Source organism: Vicugna pacos, chromosome 16 (assembly GCF_048564905.1).
Source record: "Vicugna pacos chromosome 16, VicPac4, whole genome shotgun sequence".
Classification (NCBI taxonomy): Eukaryota; Metazoa; Chordata; class Mammalia; order Artiodactyla; family Camelidae; genus Vicugna; species Vicugna pacos.
In genome coordinates this window covers 57395887-57412056 of record NC_133002.1, presented here as the reverse complement: position 1 = coordinate 57412056, position 16170 = coordinate 57395887, and the positions used below count along the sequence as shown (strand labels likewise).

General features: G+C 51.6%; 1 protein-coding gene across 2 annotated transcripts; it reads left to right on the top strand.

Annotated features, from left to right (window-relative positions):
• Positions 1-818: 818 nt before the first annotated feature.
• On the top strand, positions 819-9485 carry CD300LB (CD300 molecule like family member b). 2 transcript variants are annotated; one of them, XM_015235253.3, is made up of 4 exons: positions 819-960; positions 5764-6093; positions 7329-7416; positions 8056-9485. In XM_015235253.3, the coding sequence occupies exons 1-4, from the start codon at positions 921-923 to the stop codon at positions 8435-8437; spliced, it is 840 nt and encodes a 279-aa protein (XP_015090739.1). In that variant the 5' UTR covers positions 819-920; the 3' UTR covers positions 8438-9485. The 2 variants fall into 2 exon arrangements, with proteins under 2 accessions (XP_015090739.1, XP_072796184.1); XM_072940083.1 differs by lacking the exon at positions 819-960 and adding an exon at positions 4462-4483.
• The last annotated feature ends 6685 nt before the right edge of the window (positions 9486-16170 follow it).

The window sequence follows — 16170 nt, the reverse complement described above, 5'->3', positions numbered from 1 at the left end:
CCTGCCTCCCAAAACTGTTCTTTAAGAACAGTTTTAGCTACTGGGTTGTATCTATAGCAATCGGAATTAAATTTTATCAGGTTAAGGTTAGAATCTGTCCTATTACTAGTGAGGAAAGCCAGTCCGCCAGCCTCCTCTCAGCCCCCTGTCCTGGCCTTAATTTATCCTCCTCTTCATCTAGTGTCTGAAGTCTTGCCCAGGTTGTTAATAATAACCCTGGTTATTAGAGTGCTAACCCTTTCTGTCCTTAGAACTTCACGTACATTTTCTCATTTAATTCCCTTAACAATTCTTATTAGTCCAATTTACAGATACAAACACTGAGGCTTAGAAAGGCTAAGTTGTCCACTGTCACACAGCTTATAAGAGGTGCTTGTGGAGCTGCGGTCTGTGTCATCTCACAGCCTGCACTTCGTGCACTTGGCTGTAACAAGTGCCTTTGAACAAATGCATCGCCGGGTGTCCAAGCATGTTCACCTGACCCCTGAGTTGGGGGTGGTTCTTTGATGCTGGGACCCGTTATTGTCTTGGAGAACCATTTCTGGAATTGGCACCCAGACTGTTGTACCCCGGGGACCAAAGGCCTGACAGGCCAGATCCCCCCTCCTCTGACCCTTCTGTGGACACATCTCCGCCCCCCTCCCCATCACAGCCTCTTTGCTTCCTCTTTCTTACCTAGTGCAAAATCTCATGCCCTATGACCCAGCCCTGCCAAAAAACAACCCTCCTTTTGCTGAATAATTAAAAGCAGGAAATACTCACTGTATAAAAGGAAGTGAATGAGTAAGAAGCTCAAAAGCGAGTCTGGACAAGCCGAGGGTACAAACCTGTGCTCAGACAGAACTTTGAGCGTCCAGCCGGGATCCAAGTGTGACTTGTGGGCACGGGTCAGAGGGGCGAGGAGCCTGGGAGGCAGCACCATGTGGCTGCCCCCCGCTCTGCTCCTTCTCAGCCTCCCAGGTGAGTGCGGTGGTTGGGGCAGGGCTAGGGTGGGGGTCGGGGGTGACGGGGTGTCCGGCTCGGTACTGAGAGAGGTGTCACACGGGGGAAATGGGAGGCAGCTTCGTTCATTTATTCAGCAAAAGCGTGCTGGGGGCCTCTTTATGCCAGGCATGCATCAGGCTCTGAGGACATGAAGGGAAAAGAGAACTAGGACTGATCATTCAAAGAGGAGCAGGGAAAAAATTTAAAAAAGAGCCAAGCGGGAAAAGCATTCCCAAGAGAGGGAACCGCATGGCCAAGGGTCAGCAGCTTGAGAAAGGACAGTGGGTTTGTGCAGAGGGACCGCTCCGTTTGCAAAGAGCTTTGGGGTGACTGGTTGGAAGTGAGGCTGGGAACGCGAAAGCCAGGATTATGAAGGACCCAGGACATCATGCCCTGGAACTGAGACTTTTGAAGAGGAAATTGCTCAGGGACCTAAGTGGGCGACGGGAGGGGCTTCTCTTCTGTGGAAAACCACTGCCCACACTTAGAGGACACAAGGGGACAGTGTGGGAGTTCGCACCATGTGTGCAGTGTGTGTGGGTCACACAGCCTTCTCTCCAGGTCTGGGGACTGACCACCTGACACGTACAGATGGTCCATTGAGGGACCACGGGAAAGAGCACGGCCAAGGAATCAGAGAGCCGAGCTCCAGTCCTGACTGGGGCGCGTGACTCGGCCAGTCCCTCCTTGTTCTAAGACCTGGACTTCTGGTGTGAGTGGGGGTCCCTGAGCCCTTTTAGTGCTAATGACACAGGACTCCACTATTCACATGGATACAAGCAGATGAGGGCTGTGGGCCTTCCCCCTAAGTACCACTGCCATTGCTGGTTTTACTGATGATGCAGAAACCTTGTGACGCCACCCGTAGACCAGCTGTGAGGGCAGCGGCTTCTCTGGGATGGCCACGTTTATTAAGTGGGGCTCCAAGTGGCTCAGAATTCCCAAAGGACCACGGTGCAGAAAGTCTGCACCTCCTCTAGGGCTCCAGCTTTGCATTTGAGTTCCAGGACCCCCATCTGTTCTCTGTCTTTATCCCAACATCCAGCTCACCTGGAGGCCAAGAAGAAGGGTATCACACCCTGCTACACACACTCACACAACACATTCACACAATGGAGGTGAATACAGACACCCACAGGGACTCACACCCCCATTCACACCTACATTCTCACACACTCATACATAGTCACACTCATCCATCCACACACACGTGCATACACACAGGCACAACACATACACTCACTCGCGGAGACGCAAAATGATACACACACTTACACGGTCCCACACATACACACAGTCTTTCTCATTCACGCAAATTCACACACACACAAACACACACATACACAGTTAAGCACACGTGCGCACAGGCTCACACAAGTCTCCCTCACACACACACCCCACACACGTTTGAAGGCTGAGACCCACCGAGGCTGATCTGTGTCTCGGGGAGGGTGGGTGCTGCAGAGATGGGATGGGGGTCCCTCCACCTTCAAAGCTGAAAAAATGTGGGCAGGGGGTGAAGTTAGTCAAGGATAAAAAAAAAGTCACCCCACCAAGTTTTCACCTCCAGACACCAATAGCCACTGGGGTCACTTCTGTGAAAGGAGAGAAAGTGGACGGGGCGCAGCCAGAAAGTCCCAGCTTCCGGGGGACAGTCTCTCGTCCGCTTGGCTACCCGATCCCCCAACAACCCTGAGAGGGACACAGTCACTGGCATACAGCAGGCGCTTAGTAAGTGTTTGCAAGTGGAAGAAGAGACCCCTGTTCTCCCAACGAGGCAAAGTATTACAAGAATGACCAGGGGCCTGTCATTCAGACCTGTACCCCAGAAATCACTCTCCTGAGCTCGGGCTGGCAAGAATTTTCAGGGGCGCCAGAAGCCATCCTGGCCCCGTAAGTGCAAACTGAGACGGGCTCAGACCCCACTGCACATCCCGCAGCCCCACGGGCACCTCTGCTCTGAGCACCCCCATGGCTGCCTCATTTTAGGTGTCATTCTGTCATTGCGGTCAGCCCAGGGGTGGAGATCCACATTGTCTCGATTTTGAGACAGGACTGTTCACGCAGGAATTTTCCACACGAGGCAAACCTTCCCGCGGGACTGACACGAAGGAGAAAGCTTATATCTCAGACTCACAAAAACAAAAACTTGACATTCAGACCGGCTTGTGCTTTTAAAACCCATTAGCCCCGTTCCCCGGAGCTCTGCTCCCAGCTCGCCGCGGTCTTATCATTTCTCTCCCTCTCTTCCTTCGAAACAAACACACATAAACCCAGTGAAGAGCTCCATCCATCACAATGTGTGTTTATAAAAGCCTCCCACCTATTTTTTCAAAAACAACCCCCATCGCATTGTGAGTGCTTTGCTGTCAGAATGAATGACTGAAGCTGGCATTAATGAAACTTCTTTTTCAAAGCAGCAGCATCTCTTCCCTGCTGTTCGTGATTGTTGGCAAATAGAATCTGTGTTGAACCTCTGCTTTCTACTATAGCTGTGTCATGTTTTTAAGGGGTAAAAAATGACCCTCTCTGCTGATTCTTGCATTCGATCTTTTTTTCTCTGTCGGGGGGGAGGGGAAGGTAAGTGGGTTTATTTATTTATTTTTTAAGTGGGGGTACTGGGGATCGACCCCAGGACCTCGTGTGCGCCGAGCATGCGCTCTACCACTCAGCTATGCCCACCCCTGCGTTAGATTTTAATTTACATCAATTGCTGTTTTTAGCAATCCGTCTCCTAATCGCCTCCTTTTTAATTCAAAAAATTATTGCTTTATCAGTTAATGATATTGTAAAGCTTTAACAAAATAGAAATGTGTGATCTAGAAAGTGAAATCCACCCCCACCCCCCCAAAGCCCAATCTCAACACTGACCACTGGTAAAAAATCAGAACACGTTATTTTCTGATTTTTTACCCTGTGCACCTGCTTTAGAAAAACTACAGACATGGTATCACAGATACTTTGTTTGGCAACTTGTTCTAACCTGATCATAATATATCTGGGACATCTTTCTTGTCGTATGAGTGATTTGTCTTTTCCTTTTAGCCGTGATTTATTATGGATGGGCCGTAATTTATTATCCCCACCTCCCATTGGTGGCATTTGGATTTGTTTCCAGCCTTTACCATCGCATCCTTATATTTCAGCATCCTTATGCTTTGTCTCCCACTGGTGTGGAAATTATAGTTAACCCTAGCCTTGAAATGATTATGTCCCAGATCATAATGACCAGCTTCTGTTCAAAAACAATCATAAACTTTATCGATACTGACCAGGATCTAGACACTGTGCAAAACGCGGGGGTGGGATAGAGAGAAAACAGACAAACAAACACGGGATCTCTGCTCTTTGGAACAGAGACAGAGAGAAACACTGCTAAGAATGACAAAATACCAGCGCAGCATTCAGGTCCATGCAGAGGGGCGTGGAGCCAAGAGAGGAAGCCGTTCCGTTGGGAAGGGGACTGATGCTGCAAAGATTGAATGCTGAATGTTGAAGGGTGAGCGATAGACTGGCAGGGGGTGGAGAAGGGCAATGACACAGCTGCCTGGGGGGGCGCATCAGGGTGAGGGGAAGAGGAAAGTGGGGGTGGGAAGCAGGACGGAGTGGGAGCCGGGGCAGGAAGTGGCACTGGGCAGAGAACTTGGATCTTGACTGTAAAAGACTTAAATGCCAAACTTAGGCATTTTAAATCATTCTGAGGCACAGGGGAGTGGCTGTAGGAGAGGTCCTGATAAACGTCTAAGTGCTCACAGCAGGCGATGCTGAGGATGAGGTGGGGACAGTTTTGGTACAAAACTCTGGCAGCAGCGAAATGCGGAAGGGATTGGAGGAGGGGCGCAGTGGAGCTGGGGACCCTCCCCCGATGCTGCTCTCACCATCTGAGCACCAGATGAGGTCCTACTGATGGGCTCTCACTGATGGGGCAGCCCTCATATGTCTGGGGTTCAACGCCCATCCAAGTCCCATGACAACCTGCAAGCCATTCTACAAATAAGGAAGAAAGACTCGAGGAGATTAAGCAACTTACCCAAGGTTTCCCAACTAGCCTGTGGCAGATATGTCTTCCTATGTCCAGAGCTCATTCCCTTCCTGGTGTGAGATGAGCTGTCCGTGGACAGTGACGGCGGAGGGGGAATTTGGCTTACAAATACGGATTTGGGATTCATCAGCATCTAGGCGGGGGAGTGGAAAATCACTCCGTGGGGTTACAATAAAGTGAGACCAGATGAAGGCTGGAGGGAGAGCTCGGGGCTCCCCGGAGGTGTCGCTGCCTCACACTGGCTCAGATGTGGCACATCTCTTCTCAACTCTGTGTCCAGTGACATCGCGTTGGTAGCCTGAAATCAGCCATGGTGGGAAAATTTATACTGTAGAAACTGGAAAATGTGCCAGACTGGAGACTTTCCCCCCAGATGGCTGGTTGTTAAATAGTTATCAACATGCCACTGTTTACATCAAGATTTAAAGAGAGAGGAAGAGAAGAGAAATCAGTAGAGACCTCGGGGGCAGAGTCATTGGAGAAGAAGGAGGAGGCCAGCAAGAACAGTGTTGAGAAGACAAGGAAAAAGTGTCAGAAAATCAGATGCCGTGAGCAGGTGTAGGGAGATGGGGAACCAAATGGGCCAGAACACCATCTCCTAGGGAGCTGGTGGGGACTGGGACACTGAACAAAGGAGAAGGTAAACATGAGGCATCGACTGAGGGCTGGCCGGGAAGGACATCTGTGTGTCCTGGCTCAGGCTGTCAGGAGCTGTAACTTAGGATTCTTTTTTCCAGGTTATTTTTCCATCCAAGGCCCAGAGTCCGTGCAAGGCGTAGAGCAGGGATCAGTGACCATTCAGTGTCGCTATGACCCAGGATGGGAGACCTACAGGAAGTGGTGGTGCCGAGGAGAAAGGTGGGAGTTATGCAGGATCCTCGTCCAAACCAAAGGATCAGAGCAAGAAGTGAAGAAGGACCGTGTGTCGATCAGGGACGACCAGAAAGGCCGCGTGCTCATGGTGACCATGCTGGAGCTCAGACAGAATGACACCGACACTTACTGGTGCGGGATTGAGAAGACTGGGACTGACCTTGGGGCAAAAATTAAAGTGACCATTGTCCCAGGTAAGAGCTGCCTCGTCTACACTGCTCAGGACTGGAAGAGTGAGGGCTTCTGCCTTGCTCCTCTCCAAGGGTAGAAGGTAGTGCCTGAGAGCAAGTGTGAAAGAGAACGAGGGACAGACAGACAGATGGGAAGGAAGTGGGAGGAGCCAAGGCAGAGGAGCAGCCCAGCGCAGCTGCCCCATCCTGTCCCTGAGGCCTCTCCGAGGCACGTGCAGTGATGTCCCAGGGCCTCACTCTAGGAGGTGGTCAAACTCTGGTAGTCACACCCCAGACCTGTCGTTACATGGAGGAGGGAAGGGGCATCTGGGGTAACCCAGGGGTTCCCAGTGCTGAGCCCCAGCAACCTGGACAACGCAGGGTTGTTCCAGCATTCTCGGGGCCTCTCCTCTCTGGGGACCAGGCTGCTCACATAAACCATCTTCATAGTTTCTCATAAAGATGTTTCCTCCATCACTGCCACTGTTCACTATTTCACCGGAATGGATCCTCTCAGTCACCAGCCTTCTGGAGTCCTCCCACCTCGTTACCCACCCCAATAACTAGAGGCCCCATTTCCAGAACTATCTGTTCTTTTTTTTTTAAGGGTTTTTTTTGGTGGGGGGAGGGCGGTAATTAGGTTTATTTATGTATTTAATTTTAGAAGCAGTACTGGGGATTGAACCCAGGACCTTGTGCATGCTAAGTGTGTGCTGTACCACTTGAGCTATACCTTTCTCCTTCTAAATTTTTAACTTTTTTTAGTCTTTTTAATGGGAAGTACTGGGGGTTGAACCCAGGACCTGGTACATGCTAAGCGTGCTCTACTACTGAGCTGTCCCCACCCCTGGAACTGTCTGTACCTGAGCCGTGTGCAGGCTCTGTTTGAGTAGAAAGGACCAGGGGTTCCCCCCTCCCCCCGACCCCTCAACTAAAAGTCCTACTTACAAGGTCAGCAGAGAGGGTGTAAAAAGATTTCTCCCCACCCCCGGAATAAACTGCAGTGCTTCCTTCTGCTTAACTTTTATTTCTTCTTGTCACACCTGAAAATGATGAGGGAAAACGTGTGCTGTGATTCAGATGACTTGACAGAAAGGGGAGAAGCTGGAGGGGCTGAATCCAAAGAGATGAAGTCTCCTGATCCAGGGAGGGGGGCTCCCGTGAGGGCGGGCAGGCGGGGGTGGCGTTATGAGGGGGTCACGAAGCCCCCAGTCTGTGCCGATAACCTGTGGCCAACTTCCAACTTTGCCTGTGTATAGAGAGAGCTGTTCTGAGCACATCAGAGAGCCTGCCCTCCGGGACAATGGCCAACAGCATTATGGCCATGTCCTCCGTCTCCTACATCAGGTGAGTGACTGTGGTCCTTTCTCCCACCCCTCCCTGGGGCCTCTCCTTTGGAGTAGCCAAGCCTGGGGACTCCTGTGCGGTCACCAGATGCCAGAGCCCAGCATAGTCAGAGTCAAGGCCCAAAGCCCGGCCACCGTGTCTGTCGAGCCCACATTGCTCCCCATTGTCCATCTTCCTGTGCTCGCCTGGCCAGAAAACCCCTCTGCAGACCTCTCCTCTGCCAGCATCCTCCGCCCGTTCGATTGTCAACAAAAAGCACTGATGACCTAGTGGTTCCCGGGAGACAAGACACAAATCTCTAGGATGTAAGTCAGCAGGGAGGGTGATGTGGCAACCCAGAACTGGCGTTAGCGGGAGCCGTGAGTCACACAGGCAGGTAATCAGCCTGTCGTGGGTGACCTGTCGGCGCTTCGGACAAAGGTGAATTAGAAAGGAAGGTGGGCCTCGAACAGAACGAAACCAAAAGCCTGAGGTTATTTGGAGGAGCCCTGGTGGTTGCCGGGGAAGACCTGGGAGTGGGGCTGGCAGGTCCAGGGTCACAGGCTTTGCTAAGCCGGCCAAGGCACCCCGGTGTCAGGGCTCTGGGGTGACGGGGCCTGGAGGGGCCCAGGGCTCTGACCACTCTGCCCGCTCTCACAGGACCCACTACATGCTCCTGGCGTTTGTGAAAGTGCCCATCTTGCTCGTCTTGGTTGGTATCAACCTCTGGTTGAAGGGATCTCAGAGGGACCCTGAGGAGCAAAGGGGACAGCCCATCTATGTAAACCTGTCCTCTGGCCCACTGAACCTTACACTGATGGATGAGCAGAAACTTCCAGCCCCCGACCCCCTTTCCAGAGGAGACACGGGCCGTGGAAGAAACACCTCTGAGCGGTCAGGATGCGGTGACTGTGGCTGGGGACCCTGGAGGCTGGCCAGACACCTGCCCTGCCCTGCCCAGCTTGAGGACAGCGCTCAGGGCCCTTCCGATGCATCACTGCCGGCTGGAGTGCCAGCCCCTCGTTTCCACTTCTTTGGGTAGCAAGTACCCCCTCCACACCACCCCACCCCTGCGGGTCAGGGCTCACCGTCAGGAGCCACTGGGATAGAGCCCGAGTTCAGACGGTTGTGTCCCCACTGCTGGAAGAACTTGGATGCAGAGCCGGAGACCGAGGCCCGGAGAGAAGCAACAGGGATGCAGAAGAGAGAGGGGGAGCCCTGCCTGGAGCTGCCCCCTCCACGCCTGAGACCAGCTCACCATGCTCTAGGTCTGAGCTTCTGATACGCGGGGTTTTTAAACATTTTTTTCTTGAGCTTGTCAAATTGGGTTTCGATGGCTCGTGCCCAAAAGAACCCTGACCAATGCACACAAACACAGACACACACACCCTAAGGAGGGTGATTCTGTGGAGAGTCCTGGTTCTGGGTCGTGAGAGGTTGGATGGCCCCTCTGCCCAGGGAGGGTGATGCTCTGGGTACATGGGGCTGAGGAGGGGCCCAGTGCTGGCCTTCCTCCCCCTCCTCCTCCCTCCTTTCCCCTCCCCCCCATCCTTCCCCATCCTCCTCCTCCTCCATCCTGGCTCCCCTAGCTCCCTGCCCCCCTCCCACCTCTCAGGGACTGGGGCTTCCTGGGGGCTGTGACTTGGGAGTCCAGCCCTCACCTCTCCCCTCAGCACGACTGCTGGGATCCCCCGTGGGGCCGCTGGGTCTCAGAAACTACCTCCAGGTCAGGGAGGATGGTTAAAAGAGCTGTCTGGTTAAATGACGTTGTCTCTTTTCAACAATGTTGTTTAAATAAGATGAAAGAAAACTGTCTGAGGGAAATAATGTTGCCTCTCTTAAATGAGGTTGTTTAAATCATCTTAATAAGTACAAAAGTCTGCGGGGAAGAGGCCTCTTGGAAAGGCCTCACTCACAGCAGTGACACCCTGGGATTTGGTCACTTGGTGTCACATGGGTCGTGGTCCTTGGACCAAAGGGAACTTCACTCCACGTGAGGAGAAACAGTCCATCTGAGATGCAGCCCCTGACACACACCCAGGCGAACACACAGACAGACACACGTTTGGAATGTTTCCCTATGGTTTTTTCCCCAGCTCTATTGAGGTATCACTGACAAATAAAAATTACATGTACTTCAGGTGTAAATGTGATTTTTAAGGTGCACACAACGTGATGATTCAATAGACATGTACATTGTGAAACAAGCACCACAGTCAGGTTGACACATCCATCACTTTACACAGTTAGCTTTTTTATTTATTTTAATTTTAGTTTAGTTTTTTTTTTTTTTTTTTGGTGTGGTGAGAACACGTAAGGTTGACCCTCTTGGCAAATTTCCAGTGCACAACACAGCACTATTAACTATAATCACTGTGCTTTAGATCCCCAGAGTTATTTACCTTTAGTCAGCCCTTTGGTCAGTCTCTCCCATTCCTGCCCCCGATCCAGCCCCTGTAGCCCCCTTTCTACTCCCTGGGTCCACGTGGACTGTTTCTCTTTGAACACCCGTGAGGACGTGTCCACCCTGCCCTTTGTCCTAATAGCTTGGCCCTGGTTCTCAGCCTTAAGAGGCCACCAGAAGAGTCCTCATCTGGGGACAAAGGAGAAGGGAGTCTCCCAGTCCCCGGCAGGGTTGGGAGCTGGAGCCTCCCCACCCCAATCCCGCCCCATTTCCCAAGGATGCTGTAATACCCTCTCTTTACCCTTCAGCCAATGAGAAACTTTCTCACACCTTACACTTGGTTTAGGGCTCTGGGCAGTGACTGGCCTGAAATTTGGGCAGTGACTGGCCTGAAATTTCCGCAGTGCCAGAAAGGACAGAATTTGAGCCAGACTCAGACTCTTTGAGTCGCCCTGTTGGGGACCAAGGTGCACAGTCCACCAGCTCCAGAGGCACCCGCTCTGTGAATACTTGGATTTAGCCTCCCAAAGACCTGACCAGACTCAGGGGCACAGCAGCTCTGCAGGGGGCAAAGCCAAAGAGGGGTGAGGGGGCTACTGGCGGTTGCCCACCCAGTGCCAGTGGCTGCCCGCATTTCCTTACTGTTGATATTTACGAAGTCCCTCATCTCGTCGGAGGTACTGTGGTTGGGTTGTTACTTCTCATAACGTCATCAAAGAAAATCCACTGGCATAGGCGCCCCAGTCTGTCCCCAGCACCACCCCCGACACACAAACACACACACACACACACACACACACACACACACACGTGCGCTCACGCTTCTGGGAATTTCCCTGGCTTCCGGTGAAAGCTGTCAAGCAAAACTTGCTTAATATGCCCACTGCTCAGGGTTGGGAGAAAGACAGAAATGAGATGAATTAGCGCTAGAGCTAAGACAGCGTTTTCCAGCTGACGTGTCTCCCTTAGGAGCCTGGTGCAGAGGCCCGTAAACAGCCGGAGACTCAGATGGTTCTTCATGTGTGGTTTTAGCGCATTTCGTAACCAAGAGTCAGTAGAGGTAGACAGATGGTGACAGCAGATGCCCATTGCTCTTTTTTTAATTTTATTTTTTAGTAGGGGTGAGGTGGGAAACCCCATAGAAAGACCCGCAGGACCCCCAAGCAGGGCCACTACTCTCCTGCCAGCACCATCCGGTTCCCTGGCCCAGAGGCTCTATCTCACTTTTTGCCTCTGAAATGGCTTACTTACCCCTAAAATTCTATTGGTTCCCTGAGCTCACTTCTGATTGGGTATTTCTTTCACTCCTGATTGGTTACTTTCTGTCACTCCTGATTGGTCTATTTTTACAAAGCTTGTTCCTGGTTGGTCAACTTCTGTTATACTCTATTTGCATATGATGTTGCAAAGTGTAAAACTGGCAGCCTATAAAAGCCTGTGTAAACCTACAGACGGGGTCCAGAGCTTGGAGTGATCACTCCTCTGGGTCAACTGGTGTGATAAACCTGAGTTCTCCAATCCTCCGAGTGCTGCTTGGTCTCTCGTCTGGATCCAGGTTGCTGTCACAACTGAGCTGTAACACATTTTTCTGCAACAGGGGGAGGTAATTGGGCTTATTTAGTTATTTGGTCTTTGAGGAGGTGCTGGGGGTTGAGCCCAGAAGCTCATGCACGCTAGGCACACACTCTACCACTTGAGCTACACCCTCCACCCCGCAATTGCTCCCTTTAGAGGAAAGCACAGCTTCTCCTTCCCCTTGAGTCTCTGTTCCTGGGCCTTCTGAGCAGGTGCATGAGCACGGAGGAAGCTCACCCAGAGCCAAGGGAAAGCAGCAAGTCGAGGGCAGAAGCAGCCAGGCTCTGGGAGCCCTTCTTCTGGATGTGTCCTGAGTGGGGTTTTCTTAGTAAATGAGACTAAAGGAGTAAGTTTCTAGCACTTTTCCTCAGCAATCCTCTGAAGCTTCGCTCTCCGTGGCTCTATTGTCTGCATGGCTTTCCTCCGCCTGCCTCGGGCTTCCCAGATCCTCATGGCCTGACCTGCAGACCCCTGCCCCCGTGAGTCTGGGCGGCAATGCTCCTCTCAGAATGGGGGTCCAGATGCATCTCTGTGGCTTTCCTGGGCTCCTCCTAAACTCAGGGAGGGGGCCTGGGTCCTGGACTTTCTCTGAGCACCACTCTACCATCCCCTCGCCGGAAGAGTGCCATCTGCTGCTGGACACCATCTCCTCCAGCTCTGCACCTGCTCCTCACCTTCCCTCAAACCTTTCTTGAGCTTGGAAACCTCAAACCTGACCAGGACCCTACCCACCTATTGCTAGTCATGAATCACCCCTGCGTCTGTGCAACCCCATGACTGGGGCCAGCTCAGCATGGCCAGGACAAAAGGTGTCCTGAGTGTGGGGGTCAGCCTTAGCCCCCAACAGGTAGGACCCCTGTCCAGTGGGAACTCCAAGGATGATGGCCTTTTGCGGGGAGAGAGGGTTACTATTCCCTGGAAAGCATGGGATTGGAGTCAGGTTGGATCTTAATTACCTCACTGTTTCATCCATTCAACAAATGTAATTAAAGTACCTGCTAAATCCAGGCACCCTTTTTGGTGCACAATGACTGTCGTATGAACGAGGAGAGCCCCCTGTTGTCTCCTTCTGTACCTTTGACTTGGAATCCAAGAGCACATTCTCATTTCAACTACTTTCCTTTCATCCTGAAGAAGAAGGTTGCAGCTGAGAAGGGAGGTCACAGGGTCACCTGTGAAGGTGATTCAGCCTCCATCAGAGATGACGTAGGAAGCATAGCTTGGGATTAAAACAATAGTGAGCTACCACTACACATCTATTAGAATGGCTCAAACCTAAAACATTGACGACACCAAATGCTGGTGAGGGTGTGGAGCGACAGGAGCTCTTATCTATGGTAGATGAGAAAACAAAGTGGTACCACCACCCTTAAGATATTTTGGAAGTTTCTCACAAAAGTAAACATATTCTGCAGAAGCCAGGACCACACTGAGATAGAGCTGTTTCTGAGAGACCAGAGAGGAGATCTGGAGGCTCTGGGCAGTGGGACAGCATCCTCAAGGCATTAGCTTCCTGCAAAGGACACAAATTTACATAAAATCACCTGAAGGCAGACCAGAATGGATCTGGAGTCATTAAAAACACAGACTCGCAGATATAGTAGACAATCTTATAGTTATCAAGGAAAGGGGGTGGGAAGGGACAGATTCGGTACTTTGAGATTTGCAAATGTTAACCGCTACATATGAAAGTAGATTTAAAAAAAAATTTCTTCTGTATAGCACAGGGAACCATATTCAATATCCTTTAATAACCTTTAAAGGAAAAGAATATGAAAATGAATATATGTGTATATATGCATGACTGGGACATGGTGCTGTGCACCAGAGATTGACACATTGTAACTGACTGTACTTCAATTAAAAAATATAGGGTGACTATTAAACACACACACACACACACACACTCAAAAAGGGGTTTGATTTGGCAGGTAAAACAAAAAGTACATAAAAAAAAAATCTTATGTTCTAAGTTGGTCCCCAAGACAAAGCCGAACCCCTGGGAATTAGCTCCCTGGTTTATCCCTCAGTTCTGAGGGATAAGCCACTTTCTCTTTAAGAAGGATGTAATGGTTCAGATGCTTCAGCAGACAGAGCTGGGTGGAGACAAAGCTGAGGTGGAAGTGTCCAGGATGAGCCACCTGGGTCCACACTCAGAGCTGGGAACTGAGTTTCCTGTGATGTGCCTCTGTGGTTAGCAATAAGAACGGAACAAGAAAGACAGCCTCTCTGGCAAATTTAGACCTCCCCCATCAACCCTGAGCAGCAGCTGCCCTGAGTCGCTGCACCTTCCCTCCCGGTGATTCCAGAAACACGGGTGTGGGGCAGGAGCAGGGCCGTGTCCCAGGTCTCGGTTGAGTCCTGGGGATGTGCCAGGCCAAGTGTGGGTCCTTGGCTGCGTGCAGGCAAGAATTCAAGAGCGAACCACAGTTGAGCAAAGATATGTTTATTAAGAGAGATGCACACTACATAGAGTGCAGGCTGTTTAAAAGGCGAGAGAAAGGCCATGAGGTGTGGGGCTTGGGTGCTCAGGTTAAAGTAAAAGCAGACGCACACTCCACAGACGGAATGAAGGCCGTCTCCGAAGAGGAGGGAGCGAGAGTGGCCGCGAGGCTTGCTCAGTGCGGCTGGCTGTTTCAGGCCTGGGAGCTTCCTATGCTAGCAAGTGGGAGGACCATTCCAATTACCCTGGGGAAGGGGCTAGGATTCCCAGGAGTTGGGCCACCGCCCTCTGTTCGACCTTTTATGGTTAGCCTCAAAGCTGTCATGGCACCTGCGGGCATGCCATTTACCATGCTAATGTACTACATGAGCGTAGGAAGCTCAAGATCTACTAGGGGTCAAGTCTTCCGCCATCTTGGTGTTCATTGCTGTGTCACCCCTTGGATGGCTGTGCCCGCACGCCTGTCCCTCCTGTCCCAAGTCTGAGTCTGCTGTTTCCCCAGACTCTACAGTTCATCTTCAGACTGGCCTCCCTGTAAGGGTGTATGGCTGACAGCCGCCGCGGCTTCCTCCAGGTTTGACCGTTAACTGTGTGTTTTGGGTTTTAGGTTGGTACGTGCGGCCTTCGGGGCTGGCTGCTGCGAGTTCCTTCCTATTCTCTGCATCTCTGTCTTCATCCTGTGGCTGGTTCTCCCCCAGGGAATGTGTACAGACAGTGATCACACCCAGACTCAGGACTTCTGAGAAGGAAAATCAGACCGCCTCTCTGAGAAACATCTCCGGAGTCCTAACTACCAGGTCCCCCCTGAGATTTCACTGGCTGGTTCAGACCCACCTTACCCCAATCACTGGTGGAGAGTTGGGACCACCACACCCAGACAAGGTGGCGCTCCACTTTGGGGGAGCGGAAGTTGGGTAGACGGCGACCGAGGTGTGTGCTTCAGGAGCCTTCCTACAGAACCCTCTGTCCTCTGGCTTGTCTTGAGCCTTCCTGAACCCCTGTACCTTGGTTTATGTGAACATGACAAACTCCCTGCTCTCTCACCCACCCCTCACGGCCGGGGCTTCTCTGTGGGCTGCAGCCTTGGGAACCTCACCCTTTCCTCCTCTCCTCACTTGCCCAGGTCAGTCTCCTCCAGGGCAACAGCAATTTGCTTTTTGCAAACAGGAGGCTCCATAAGGGTACAGGCTCCTCACATCTCGAGTCTTGTATAAGCCATGATGCCTTTCCAGGTTCTAGGGATAAACCCAGGTGATGGTGGCCCTGGTTGAAAAAAAAAAGTATTAAGACTTTATTCAGCAGCCTAAATCTTTTAGATTTATCGGGGAATAACTGGCCCTCAGGTGCTGGACGCCTTTGAGCTCAGTTCGCCTCCCTGTTGCCAGGGGGGATATGCCTGAACTTTAGGGCATCCTCAAGTGTTATCAGCCAAAGAAAGATGTGGCGCTGCCGGCACAAACCTGGGAGCAGGAAGAGGAAGAACGTCTACAAGGCACAGCCCAGGGTCCCCAGTTGGGAGGTCCTCTGTGCGTGCCCGTGGCCGTAGAATCTAGTTTGCCCTCTGACAGTGACATCACCTCCCACCCATTAGTGATCATTTCCATAGAGGCCACCTGACCCCCAAGTTCATACAGGAGCTGGGGGGACTTGGTGTGTCTTCTGGTGCCTCGCCTGGTGATGAGCACTTCTCGTGGGCCCTTGACATGCTGGGATTTGCCACCCACACAAACCAGCAGTGAGGAAAAAAACACAGATTATACCACCAGGATAATAGAAAGCCGACACTCTCTCCCCATCTGGGTGCCGCAGGTGGCAGCTATAAGGATTTTCCAGTCTTTCCTCTATTGAATAACTCTCTTAAGCCCTTTAGACTCAAAAATAAACTTTTTAGACTAAAAAAAAAAAAACACCTTGGATTTGCGCATCATCTGACAAGACTGGGTCCATAAGGGACCCTAAGGAAGTCAGGGCTTGGCTATACCAGGAGGAGCGGACCCAATCCTGAATTCCAGGAGCAAAGGAACCCCGCAGTGGGAACATCCTTGTGGGGACGGTGGTCCTCGTGCTACCATTTCCCTCCCGGTGTCCCGTGTACAGTGAGGGCATAGACGTAAGCGCTTCTAGCAGGCTTCCCATTTTAAATTTCGAAAACACTTGAGCCCTCTCTCCGACGTTTGTTATTGGTGGCGATGAGCAGAAGGAGGAAGAGGAACGTTGCGAAGCAGGAACCTTCTTATCTTGTTATTTCCCCACCGCCCGGTGGGTGGACAGCACCTGGTGCCCCGTAGGCCGTTAATAAATGGATGGTAAAGAAAGGAATGAGGAAATGATAGAGAATGGCGTGGCTGTCAGC

What these genes read in the sequence shown, in the direction of transcription:
- CD300LB (XM_015235253.3), top strand. Translation starts at nt 921, where the DNA reads ATGTGGCTGCCCCCCGCTCTGCTCCTTCTCAGCCTCCCAG. An exon ending in TAAAGTGACCATTGTCCCAG is followed by an intron (nt 6,094 to 7,328) that starts GTAAGAGCTGCC and finishes GCCTGTGTATAG; the next exon opens with AGAGAGCTGTTCTGAGCACA. An exon ending in TCCTCCGTCTCCTACATCAG is followed by an intron (nt 7,417 to 8,055) that starts GTGAGTGACTGT and finishes CCGCTCTCACAG; the next exon opens with GACCCACTACATGCTCCTGG.